The 14,398-nt window shown below is 36.1% G+C and overlaps 1 protein-coding gene across 2 annotated transcripts; it reads right to left on the reverse strand.

The window, feature by feature from the left end:
- Positions 1-33: 33 nt before the first annotated feature.
- On the reverse strand, positions 34-13,583 carry LOC113050159 (phosphorylated CTD-interacting factor 1-like). Of its 2 annotated transcripts, none has more exons than XM_026212887.1 (16): positions 13,271-13,583; positions 11,105-11,247; positions 10,905-11,029; positions 9,043-9,177; positions 8,796-8,935; positions 8,501-8,655; positions 6,714-6,861; positions 6,547-6,630; positions 6,369-6,468; positions 5,092-5,254; positions 4,759-4,934; positions 4,590-4,676; positions 4,327-4,511; positions 4,058-4,151; positions 3,803-3,978; positions 34-2,831 (listed from the first exon to the last, which is right to left on the reverse strand). In XM_026212887.1, exons 2-16 carry the CDS (start codon positions 11,226-11,228, stop codon positions 2,564-2,566), a joined length of 2,160 nt encoding a protein of 719 aa, XP_026068672.1. In that variant the 5' UTR covers positions 11,229-11,247; positions 13,271-13,583; the 3' UTR covers positions 34-2,563. The 2 variants fall into 2 exon arrangements, with proteins under 2 accessions (XP_026068672.1, XP_026068673.1); XM_026212888.1 differs by having other exon boundaries at positions 11,105-11,295.
- Positions 13,584-14,398: the final 815 nt, after the last annotated feature.

Raw genomic sequence — 14,398 nt, forward strand, 5'->3', positions numbered from 1 at the left:
AATAAATATAATAATAAATGCCAGAGATGGGTGCGTGATTTCAATATTTTACTGAGAGCTTTTCGGATTCAGATGAAAACCTTTATACCACTTTAGGTGATGGGAAATGCTACAACACTGATAATATACAGGTAGAAGAAACATAAGCACAAGACATATTTACATTCACTGAATCTCTGTCTTTATCAGAATAATATAACAGGGAGACATTCATGGCATTTTAGAGGACACTGAATCAACAAACGCAATGGTGACCAAATATAAATCAATCAACATGACTGATAAATACAAATCTGTTAAAGCCTAAGCGTAAGACTAATTAAACAATACAGATCTGTACAATTTATATATATATATATTTTTTGTAATGAAAAATATCAGGTCATGCAAAATAAAAACCCAAACATACCTTTGTAAGAAAACAAAGAACTAAAGAGAATTATAAAAATAAAGTTATGTATAAATGGATGTTTTTGCTGGTTACACTTCATACACGACTCTACTTTAAGATACTAGATAAAATTCCTCCTCTTTTCATGACACTTTGGTTTATTTTAAAACAACTATTTCATAAATTCTACAATTCATAAACTGTCATTTAGAACCAAAATGTTAAATTAAAACCAGCAAAAAAAAAAAAAAAAAAAAGCATGGTGAAAAATACATCTTCCGTATTTTTTCCAAATAAACGAACAACAGCCGTGTAGGAAAGCAACAAATGTCATAGCCATGTTCTGTACAACATCTACAGTTCTGCTGGTGATCCACTCTGGGATTAAGAAATACAACCAACGGTTATATTGGATTTTATAAATGGCAAGATGGGTAACATTACACGTCAAACCACTGGAATGCTTTTAAACTTAAAATAAAGGCCATTTCCCAAGTTTGGCTACAAGACAATGTAGTCCACTGCATAAAAACAACCAAACAAACCTATCATTTCTTACAGATGGAAGTGATTGGCTTAATAAAATGATAGTAGACTATATTAATTCCTACAAAACCCAACAAAAAATAAAGATCCACCATTGTAGTGTTAAAAATTGCAACATTTAAAGTCCAATTGTAGTAACAAATCCATCGATAACGTTTCTCCTTATAAAAATGTACATTCAAAACGCTGCCCAGTGATACAATTTAAACCAATATCATGTAAACAAATTTGTACAATTTTAAACTTTTAAAGTCTTTTAAACTTTTTTTCTCATACACACAAAACTGAAATCGAGGCAATAGCTACCAATTTTAATAACTGGACAACAATGGAAGAATAAGCCACTCATTTACTGCTTCATTTTAATTTCCAGATGTCATTACTCTCAATTATAAAACACCCGAAATCAGACGTAGACTCACTGGAGAAAAACAAGCGGCCTATGCTATATTGACGAGCTAATTCATTCGCAATAACACACCAAAAATGGTTGGAATAAGGCTTTCATAACTAATAAGACATTTCACTTTGCTTTTTCCAGTTGCTAGGACTAAATGCTAGAATTGATAAGGACTTGAGGTTCACACAGGCTTGTGCTGCACAGAAACTAAGAACGCAATCAATGTACACAATTTCCGATTTGTTATTGAGTTCTGTACAATATTTTAAGAAGAAAAGAAAAAGGACTCGCTTTCACTGCAGGTGGATGACTGGGTGGAAACTAGATTATAAATATATCTGACCTTTTTACGTTCAGTATATATTCAGACATGAAGTAACCAAACGTGACCTCTCGACTCAGAAAGGAACGCCTATGAATGGGAATCGACGACTACTTCAAGAAGCCCTGACGCTGATGCATGTCATGATGTGAATAGTGAATATCATAAAGCTCGTCTTATTCCAACACAAAATCAACAAAGAAATATGCCGTTTTATTTTGCATGAAAGATGAAACCTATTTGAAGACTATTTTTTTTTAATGTATTTTTTAATACCATATTGCAAAAAAAAAAAAAATTGTACTACAGTAATGCTAAATATATCTGAGTGGTTAAGATAACCCAATACAATTAAGTTGAATTGTGTTTAATTTATTCAGATTTTATCTTTTAAGAATCATTGTAATAGTAACTTTTCAGTAAATACTGTATAACAAATGAAAATGTAGTAAGTTTAATCACCATTTACCACTATAAAACTTGCTTCATTGTTGAAAAAATACTAGTGAAGAGTTTAAAAGGCTTTCTGCAAGATATTTCTGTTGTGAAATATGACATTTCACTGAGATTCACCCTAAAAAGGTAAAAAAAGAAGAAAGAATAAGATATACGGGACTACATTTATCATCTTTTTAAAAAAAAGACATCTAAAAAGTGACCAAACTATCAGTACACTGATATAAAACCCAACAATTATGATAACGTAACTCAAAAACCTAAAACAAATAATATTAAATAATGAAAGTAAACAAATGTGAGTCAGTCTTTCTTCTTCTCGCCTGAACATTTAGATGCCCAGTGCCCATCTAAACCCAACATCCCAATGTTAAACCTCTCAAACAATCATAGACTCTTTCCAATGGACATACATACATACACGTGGCCACACGCCCAGCGCCGCGGTCTAAATGTCTGTTGTGTCTGCTGCAGTCTTGTCAACAGGACTGCTGTTGTCTTGACTCGTAGCCAAGTGCTCCTGAACTGGTTTGGAGTCTTTGTCTCCTGTACTGGTGGAAGAAGGACCAGGTGAGGGCAACGAATGGCCGGAGATCTTATACGCTGCCAGGAACTCCTGGATTCTCTCCGTGGTGGGCTCCCATTTGCTAAAGCCAGCGTTGTTTTGGAGGAAAATGACTGCTGTTCCATGGACAGACTTGTAGTATATCTCTTCTCTGAGAGACACAGAGGATAGAAACATGAGTCGTGGGAGTAAAACATGGGTTAAAGGAACAGTTCACCCAAAAATTAACCTCTCAGTGTATCCAAAAGTAAGGATTTGGACAGGAATTAAACAGATTTGGAGAAATGTAGCATTGCATCACTCGCTCACCAATGGATGCTCTGTAGTGAATGGGTGCCGTCAGAATGAGACTCCAAACAGCTGATAAAAACATCACAATAATCCACACCACTCCAGTCCATCAATTACATACCACATATTTGTTTACAACCGTTTTGGACTGTTTTCACATATAATATATGTGTTTGATCGGTGCATATTTCTCTCCTGATTCAGACGAGACGACTTTTTAACTGGAGAATGCAATATTATGGAGAAAGGACTCACATTATAGCCGGAAGTAGTGATTTAAAGTTTAAAACTTACATAAAAAATATGCAGCTTTTCACAAGACATTAAATGGTGGAGTTGTGTGGATTATTGTTGTGTTCCTGTAGTTAACTGGTAGAGCACTGCGCTAGCAAGCAAACAAGCGCAAGGTTGGGAGTTCGATTCCCCGGGAACACATGATATGTAAAAATTGATAGCCTGAATGCACTGTAAGTCGCTTTGGATAAAAGTGTCTGCTAAATGCATGAATTTAATTTAATTTTATTTTATTTTATTGTGATGTTTTTAATTAGCTATTTGGACTCGCATTCTGACGGCACCCATTCACCTTAGAGCATCCTTTGGTGAGCAAGTATCATAATGCTACTTTTCTCCAAGTCTGCTCTGATGAAGAAACAAACTCATTTGCATCCTCAGGATGGCCTAAAGTTCAATACATTTTCAGCCAATTTTCATATCTGAGGTCAATTACTCCTTTAAACCTTACAAAACGACTGCACTTTTGGTTTTACTTGTGCAGTGAATGAGGAACTAAAGCAACATGTACAAGGACATGTACAACAGATGTCTGACCTTTTGCAGATGTGCTGCGAGCCGCTGCGGTACTCGTGCTCGAAGGGAGGCACGATCATCTGGTGCCTGCGGAAGCGGCTGGCCTCCATCCGTGTCAGGGCAGGGGTCGGCGGGTCACGCCACTCGGGCACAAAGATGATGAAGGACAGCGGCTCGCTGGAGCGTTCCAGAAGATCCTGAGAAAGATGGAGAGAGGATTTTTATGTAAAGATATTCTAATCTAATGACTTTGGGAGGACGTTAAGAGTCACACACCTCAAAGTGTGTCACCATGGCATCCATGAGCTCCTCACAGAACGGAGGGTTGGCCTCAAATGAGCCGCTGGCGGGAGAGAAGCTGAGGAACGGCCTGAGGAAAGAGATCCAATATAGCAAATTAACCTCTCTGATAGAAACCATGCTTGCTTTTGTAAAACAGTAGTGGTGCGAGGATGTTAGGATCAAATTACACACACATATATCAACATGGTATTGTATCAAAACCATCAAATTCACATCATTGACAAAAGAACACATGCATATACCCTCGTGATCCAAAGAAGCCGTCAATGTCTGGAAATGCAGAGCAGAACTGTTTGAAATAGCAGTTTAGAGGAGAAGCAAAGCACTCAAATGTCACTCCAAATTGTTTGTTCAGAGCCTCAAAGATGGGAACAGGCAGCGCCCCCTGCAGACCAGACCCCTCGTTCACACCGGAGCCAAACATCACCTATGGGGGGCGGAAACACTCATTAATGTTGCATTCGGTCTCCTGGTTGGTTACCAATGACTGTAATTAGAGTATTACCTGGTATCTTTTGATAAGGCACCAAACACGAGACAGGAACTTTTCAAACCTTGGGTCATCAATACAGCTGTACCGATACAAGAGTTCCTGTTTGTGCCAGAGCCAACAAAATAAGAACCCAATGTATCCAACCTTAATCTGTTCTGAACTCGTCTTAGCATGTACACACCAGTTTACTGAAATGACCGCGGTTGACCTTCACCATTTCCCCTTTATACCGCAGACAGGCCACGTCATTCTCGAAGTGCAGCTCAACGCGCGGCTGAGGAGGAGAAGGGATGGAGAGTCTGACAGGATAACAGTACACCAACCGGTCCTGGACCTCCGTCGACTCGGTGCCATCCACTTTAAAGCAAGAAGAATAAATCAGAAAGGCTCTAAAGTCAAACCAAGACTGAAGTTAGCACCAGTGCCAAAAAAAAACTAATCCTATTTTTAGATTTGGCTGACTTTGGTCCAACAATAAAACCCTCATTTATTCATGGACGTCTCCAATGTCTACCTGAGATGTTGCAGTCTTTAAGGAGAGTGAGGTGCGCCTGGCGGATCCTGCGCACATATTCTGCAGAAATGTGGTAGATTTTCGAACAGATGCCCTCAACGGAGTCCTTCGCCACGGACGCCACGTGAGGGCCGCACTGCTTTCGTAAGTGCTCGAGTCGATCCTGAGGATAGATCAGATTACAGTCACGTAGGGGTGTAAATCAGATGGATACGATACGATACGATACGATATCGATTATCATACCCAACAAAACGATATTTACCAATACCTCAAAAAAATTCTATACGATACGATTACGATTCGATACAGAAGTAAATCAATTGATATATTGATGTTATATATCTACATTTTTATTAACTCACAAATGCAACCAAAATATATAACATGAACATTAATCTGACATTTTCACATTGTGTACCTCAATTGGGAGATTCACAACAACAACAACAATTAAGCCTTATTTTTTTATATAATAAAGAAAATAAACAATTGGACAAACAATTCTGGTTGCTATTATCGGCTCAGTGCCAAAAATATTTTCTACAGGTAACCAAATTACAAGCAACAGCAGGAAATAAATCCAATACAACAAAGACCCAAGTTCAATCAACTTAAAAACAGTTAAATAAACTGCTTTTTTCAGCTCAGTCTAAAATAAATTTTAAGGTACGCTAAAGAAATTTAATAATCAAATGTAGATAACTGCATAGTCTTCACTGTTTAAAACTGAATATAGATTAATCAATTTTAATGTTACAAAGGTTATTTAATCTTTGTTATTTACACTTGTATTTTTTTTTTGACAGCATTAGATTTATTATTAGTTTGATTTCACTTTAAGAACCAAGCACAGATTTAATAAACACATGCCTTTTCTTTCTGAACTGTTAACGTTAAGACATATGCCGAACCGACTGTGTTTAATAGGATATTCCCCAAAATGTGCATTTTTATGTAATTATGTATTTATTGATCCATGCACAAAAAAGCCGAAGATAGCTCAAATTAGTTATCCGTGAATTTGAACGAGAATGCACCCTTGGTGGTAATGCATAGACGGACATTATGTGAAAATGTAGACATTGGCAAATAAGCTGCCTATTTCTATTACATATATCGATATTTTACATGTGCCATTAATGCATCGTATCGTCAGACATCATATCAATCTATCGATCCATATTGATTAATCATTACACCCCTACAGTCATGCATATGATGCCTTGAAATGCTGGCTACGTTGGCAGCTCAGAGCAACACGACTGAGAATGTACCATGTAGTCCTCCTTGCTTGCAGAATGGTCTCTTCTCAACCAGTTCATCGTGTCCTCCACGTTCCACTTCACCACCTTCCGACTGTCAGGAGTTGCATTTCTGTGCAAACGGGAAATACATTTTAACACAACGTTCATGTTGGTCTCAGAAATCTTAGTAACTGACATGAATAATTACCTGGAGTCAATCATTTTCTTGGCCGCCTCTGAATATTTAAACAAGAGTTTCCTGGCCTCTTCCTTGTATTTGATTCGAGAGAGCCTGAAATGTGTTGCAAAGACGTAAGAGATTTATAATGTATAGATGCATAACAATGAGAAACTTGAACATGGATGTTCAAGAACCTGATGGGGATGTCGTTCATGATCTCTCTGAACATGGATGGGGAAATGACCGGGTTGCACTCGCTGGGCAAGAGCGGATCCAGACCTTTATCCACCAACTTTCTCTCCAAAAGCCAGCGGTTGAATGATTCCCGTGGGGGCTCTATGCCTGAAAACAGTCAGTCAATCATTTCTACCAACTATTTCCAAACAGTAATCTATAAATTAAATTTCTAGCATTTAAAAGTTCAGGGTGTTCTGCTCACAAAGGGTGCATTTATTTAATCAAAAATACTGTAAAAACAGCAAAATTGTGAAATATTACAATTTAAAATAACTTTTACAAATATATTCTTCGGTGTCAGAGGATTTCATTCAGAAATCATTCTAATATTCTGATTTGCTGCTCAAGAAACAGTTCCTATTGTTACCAACATTTTTGTGAAAACCTTTACTTTTTTTTTAAATAATTTAGAACACAAAAAAAAAATATTTCCTGTCACTTTTGACTTAATGAATGGAATTATTAATTTCTTAAAAAAAAAAAAATTCTAATCCTACTGACTCCAGACTTGTATACATATTAAGAGACACACCTGAGCTGCATTTTCCTTACTGTAACTTTGCAGAAAAGTCCCTCCAGAAAAACGTGATTATGCGATCGCCTGATTTAATGCATAATCAGCCAAAGGCCGCATATTTATCGCTATTTTCGTTGCAGAAAACTCACATATATATTAGCAGAAAGTTGAAAAATGTTGTGTTTACTTCAATTTCAATTTCAAGTTTATTTGTATAGCGCTTTTTACAAAACAAATCGTTACAAAGCAACTTTACAGAAAATTATGTTTCTACAATATTTAGTAGTAGCTAGTTGTTTGTGCACATTTGACAGGATTTTAGAAAAAAAAATAATAATAATACAAGACGTAGTCAGCTAGACGATGAACTATCAATATTATTAATTAATTTATTATATGATTCAGTCACACATTTAGCAATAATTGTTAGTTCTGTTTGTTGATTCACACAAGTAAAGCGCCATTTCCCCCTATTGCCATGGGAACCTTATGAAGTGACGTAATTACATGACGTAAACATCATCTGCAAACCCCGCATTGAAACCAGGGTGAAACTTGAAGCGCGCAAATCTTTCTTATTCACCAACAAAAATAAGCGCAAAAGAACGCCTGAAGGGGTTTCCCGATTTGTTACATGACAGTGGAGCCAATTTATATTGCGAGAACTTGCGAAAACTGCGGTTTGATGAAATAGAGAAAAAAAGGTGATTCCCCCAACACCCCCTTCTCTCTAGGCTACTAACAGTGTTGTAGTTTCATTCAGAGGTTGATGCAAATTAACAGTTGTAAGATTGCACTTTTTTGTTACAGAACAGTACCAAAAACTTACAGTTGTAAGTATATTAGTAGTATGTAAAATAATTTACGTTGCAGTAAGAGATTGCAACTTAAATATTCTGTGATTTAGTATGCTCGCTTATCATAGGAAGTACTAAGAAATTACTCTTTACAGTAAGGTAGTAGCCTAGTGCACTCATAAGCCATTAACCCAGACTGGAACTGTCTATAAAAATGGAGATGAGCTAGTGCTGGGATTATTAAACTTTGAGTAACAAAGCTACTAACTTCACTACATTTTCTGTTGCTCAGCTGTTTCATAACAGAATAGCTATACTAAGCCGTTTTTGTTGCATTGCCATTAATATTAATAATCTTGCACATGTAGAATGTAAAGCATTTTTATGGGAACATGTTGAGTCAGATGTGAAGGCAGCGGTGTGCTCATACCCTCACGCTGAGCGCACAGCTCGTGGTAGTGCTGTCGTAGTTTGGTGGTGAGTTGAGCTCTCTGTATCTCGATCTCAGGGTGTGGAGGGAGGTGGTCTGCTGGGGCTCGCTCGCGGATCACAGCGTTAGTCTGAATGTCCAGGTCCCAGTACACCCTGAAACACACAGACCAGTTCAGACACGTCATGTCTGCAGAGATGAACCGCTGTCAGGATACCTGAAATCACTTTTACATTTAACCATTTAGTTGATGCTTTTAGCCAATCTGACTGATAAACGAGGAGCCCATGCTCACACAGAGGGCCGGTACGGAGCCGGTGCAGGGACGCTGGTCGAGCCTTGTTTATCATCTGTGGCGTTCACCCAGGGTTTGACTCCTGGCGTGCTCGGAGAAATCGGGACAGTGGGAGTGGTTGGAGTGACTGGAATCTCAACCTGAAATCATACAGGAATAAGAAAAATGATTCACTAAAATATGACTAAACACTAATAAATAGATATTTTTTATAAGCTTCAAATAAGCTATTTGGAAGAAAACAGACCTTTGGCCTCTTGAAACTGTTTGGGCCTGCTTGAGTGTCCTCCGACGGATGTCTTTTACGCTGACCGTTGCCCTGAGCTGCGTCGCTCGTCGTCTCGCCAGACGCTGGAGCCGCGTTCAAGCCCAGAGGATCCGACTAAAACAACAGGACATTGTTGTTATTAGGGCTGGACGATAGGACCTAAAATCAAAATCACCTTGATTACGAGTTATAAATGATTATTTTGTTTGCTTGCTGTTTTTTTTTTTTTTTTTTATGCCTTCATAGTTTAGTGAAATGGTTTTGTACTGTAAACATGCATAACTATTAAAGCTGGGATTTTTTTTCCTAATGAAAAAGTGCATTTCTTATCTTTTTAAAAAAAATTTTTTTGAAGGAAACACAAACTCTTTACGGTCATTTACTGAATATTTGAAACAACCGAAATCAAAGCAAACATTGTTTGAAATGAAAACGTCTAGTGAAAAATAAGAAGTCATTTTTCATTTTTTGCAAATTAAAAAATAATCACCTGAAATATTGCCATGTGAAAAGTAGGACATAACTTGTAGCTCTTGTAAATAAATATTAATTTATATAATGCAAAGTGAAAAGTAAAACAAAAACAAAAAAAACATGCATCTCCTGTAAACAAATATTTTAAACATTGCCATGTGCAAAACTGTAAACAGAACACTACTGATTACTGCTCATGGATCAGCAGGCTGTGTATTCTGTGTGCTCATTACGTCATAGATGTAAACCTTACTCAGGATCACTATTGCATGTGACCTTCCCCTCATTATTTTTGGAAAATTATTATTTATGGAAAAACACATTTTATGTGAACGGCCCCTATCGCTGAAACAGTGTTTACATTTGATTTCGTATTGTTTAGTGTTTTCTTTACTGAACCCAAAGTTAAGTCGGTTAGAGCTTCTGATTTTCGGTTTTGATTATTTTTGGACTAAATCGTTTTTGGTAATTGGAATAAAATCAAATATTCTTGGATGACAAATGAGAACAAAAAAAAAAAAACATGTTAAGTACTAAATGTAGTATTAAAACTGAAATTAACACGTATGAAAGGTAAAAATAAATATTTTTTAAAAATCAAAAACTATTAAGAACTACAAACTATTATTGAAACAACTATAAAATATAAAAATATAAAATATAAAATATAAAAACAAAAGCCAACTCAAAATTTAATAGAATACTATAATAGTATCTAAATCGCACTGATACAGGAAGTATTATCCAAATATAAGCTGTATAAACAAAACCCAGAAGCACATAACACAATGCAATGACTAAAGTTTAAATATGAATATATAACAACAAAATATAACTCCAAATGTGAATAAAACTACATAGAATAAAAATAATACTAAAATAACACAGATGCATGTATATGAAATCCTTACTCTAAAAATAAACCCAAAAAGCACATAACAATGCAACTACTAAAATTAAAATGAATATATGTGAGTATATATATATGTATATGTAAAATACTAATAAATACTATAATAGCATACAGTGGCATATATACAGCATACAGATACAGAGAGACAGTCGTGGATCATCCAAGGGTTCCCAAACTTTTGAATGGGGTTATTTGAATAATTTCAGCATTTTTTTTTTTTTTGTGTGTTGTGGACTGTAAACTTCTTTTATGTACAATATCTTTCTCAGGACAGTACTAAATAAAAAATAACATGCATTTAGTATGATCTCTCTTATTTTGTTAAAATTATTCACATTTTCAAAGATTCTGCAAAGGGTTCCCAAACTTTCGCATGCCACTGTATGAATAATACTAAATAAAACTGACACAGGATTTCATATTCAGTGTAAAATGCTCTGAAGCCTGCTCTCACAATGACATCATGCTGGCCCAGGACAGGCATCTCCCACAGCGACTGGTTTGTGAAACGGTTGAAGTAATACGGCCGATTCTCCCTCTTACTCCAACACTTTGACCATCCAGCCTGAATCAGCTCATCTGAAAGACAAACTAACAATCAGACGAGGAGCGCAGAGAGTCACGTGGTTCATCTAAAGCCTCACAGAGACATACCTGGCAGCTCTTGGATGGGTTTGCTGGTCGAGGGTGAGAAGGGAGCCGTCTGTGACGTGGACCCGGTGGGCGACATGACCATCGGCGAGTCTGTCTTTATTGTTGCGTGGTTTTCACTCGTCATAGCTCCTCATTTGTCCCTTCTTCAGATAAAAAAGTTTGCATTTTTACCAAATTAAATCATTGCAAACCTGAGAGAAATAAACAGGAAAGTCTTATGAACTCTAAATGTAAAATATGCTTAAATAACTGAAACTTCACATCCTAAGCTTACAGAAAATTAAAGTAGCGCTGTCAAACAATGTTTTTGTTTTCATAATAAATATTTGTGTACTGTGTTTATTTATCATGAACATATAAATACACATGCATACAGTATATATTTTGAAAATGTATATGCATTTATATAGTTATATGGTATATAAATATATTTAGTATATAAACATTACATATTTTTCTTAATTATGCATACATGTTTGTATATGCATAATAAATCTGCACAGTATACGCTCATATATTATGTAAACAAAAACGTATTTTCGTTGCGATTAATCGTTTGACAGCACTAAATTAAAGTTTATATATAGATTTCAATAGGTCACAGGAATATTTTCACGGCGTATCGGGGACAAATCAAAATCAATACAGTACATTTACGGTTGATTTAATTCAATTATACGTATTAATCCAAAAATTTATTTTAGTTGTGAACATACAAATAAAATAGAGACTAAAGCAAATGACTGCAATCAATTAAATAGTTGAGTAAAAAATGATGATAAAAAAATGTTTATGGACTATGCCGTTCAGTCAGCTGAGGTAAATGTTACGGAAGAAATTTGCAGGAAAACAACGAAACTTAAACGCAATAATGAAAGTGAATCTTTGGATCATTCATTTGTTAAACATTCACCTATAGAATAATAAAAAAAAAAATTCAAACAATTGAATTCATGACTGAGCCATAACTTTGCAAAACACTAAAACAATACATGGATACGGTAATTATACAGTGCCATGGTATACATTTCAAAACATTAATTATTTGATCCATGATCAGTGCTCTGAAACTTTATGCACTGAAGGTTTTTATTGTAAATTTCTGTTAAAACAATTCTGCAATTTAAATGTTACTGTTATAACAATATTGACTAAAATTATTTTGCAAAAAGCTTTTACTTACCATTATTATTATTATTATTTTGTATGGGATTTCCAACATATTAGGCATGTTATCAAAAGGTAATAATTCAGTATCATGGTAAAGTGATGGTAATACCACACGTGTGTACACAAACATGGTAACGTTACATGTTCCTCACATGGTTACTGTGAGGAACTTTTAAGAATACCATGGTATTACTATGGTAAAAGTAAAGAAATGGCATCATTGTATAACTATGGTAAATGTAAAGAAATGGTATTATGGTATAACGCAAGCACGCGTTTATATGTTGAAAGAAAAAAAAAATACTTCAATCTGAGAAAAGACTGGAACACAGTGTTTTTCCTCAAAAAAAAAAAACTACAAAAAGTACTATGGCGGTAACGCGGGCACGGGAACGATATCTGATAAAAATAGCACAGTATTTCAGTGGGTTTTTAGTTTAGTAAACCCATGTTTCATACCACACATCATGTATATGTTTTATGCGAATGTTTACGGCGTTTATCGTCGTTAATAAGAGCACAAATGAGCGAAAGAAGGGCGCGCATGCGCAGATCGAGCCGCCCGAAAACAAACCCGAAGGAGGAGGAGAACAACATTTAACAAAGAGCTACGGCAGCGCGAGCCAGTGTGCGGGAAAGAGAGGATAAATAATACCGAGTGGCGGAGCATCCGGCTTTAATTGGGCACGGAAAGGACGGGGATGCACCGGGCCATTAGTATAGTGTGTAAAAGTGCTCTTTTATTGAGTTTAAACCCCAGCAAACTTCGACCGTTCCGAGCACTAATTTTAGGCGCGCACTTTTGCTTCGTGGAAACGGTCGTCAAGATGGCGCGCGCTCTGGTGTACTGGGCGCCGCGCTCACTGCGCATTATAACGCCTGTTTATAACGTGTACTGTGCGCGTATGCAGCAACCGCGGGGGTGTTATTGTGCCCCGTGCATTCCGCCACACGCATATATGTCTCATGCTGCTCTTAGATGACTGAAGTCCTTACCTTGGAGAGGTTTGATCGGAGTCCTCTATAGGCTTTGCACTAGTCAATTCGGACCCGCCTCCTCCTCTCCCTCCCCACCGACTCCGCCATCTTGTATCGGGCACTCGGACGCGGTTAATGCGCATGCGCGGGTCCACAGTGGAAGACGTCGAGACCACGCAGCCATTTGTAGAGAGGCGTTAATTCTGTGAAATGAAATAACAAACGGTTTTATTTCTTTATTTATAGGAAGCTATGTGAACGTTTTTTATTGTTGTCCTGAATTTTTTTTTACACATGTACTTAATACAATAAAATGGTAATGTCTATGTTTTGAAATTCTTTAGTCATATTTAGTTAGCTGCCAAGGCAACATTTAAGTTGTTGTTACTTGTTTTCATGTACTATTTTTCTTTATTTATTTACGTTTTAATTCAGTTACTTGAAATTATATTTAATATTTTTAGCTGACACTTAGTTTTAGTTACATTTACTTAATGGTATTAATTAAGTCTATATTTTGAATTATTATTTGAAATACTATCAGTAATTTACAGTTAATACCATATATGCATTGATATAAAGATGCTTGCACTAATAAATTTCATAAACTATAATGAAATGTTAAGTAACACTGAACTGAACGTGGTCCCCTGTGGTTTTAAGTCAAACCCATTTCTTGCATCATCCGACTTTGAAACATTGCAATATGGGCTTTCTAAGAAGTCATGAACTCATTTAAGGTTTAGTCTCCAAACATTCAAGGGCATGGAAAATTCTTTCTTCCATGTTAATCTTTGCACATCATCATGATTATGAATTAATGCCAACACTGTTGTCACAAAGTCCTTGACATGAGGCGACGGGCAACACCCTTTCTCAATGCTTGCACAAAATGTGTACAAAGTTTATGATTTCATTTTGTGGCATCACTCAAAGGGGAACGAGTGCCTCCAGCACACTCTGAAATAGGTTTTTGTTTCAATAAGGCAAGGTAAGTTTATTTATATAGCACATTTCGAACACAATGGTAATTCAAAGTGCTTTACATAAAAGAAAGTAAAATAATCATGAAGAACAAAAATAAAACAAGCAATTTTAAAACTTTGAAAATGATTTAAAAACTGACATTTAAAATGAATTTAAAAC

This window comes from Carassius auratus, chromosome 31 (assembly GCF_003368295.1).
Source record: "Carassius auratus strain Wakin chromosome 31, ASM336829v1, whole genome shotgun sequence".
NCBI lineage: Eukaryota > Metazoa > Chordata > Actinopteri > Cypriniformes > Cyprinidae > Carassius > Carassius auratus.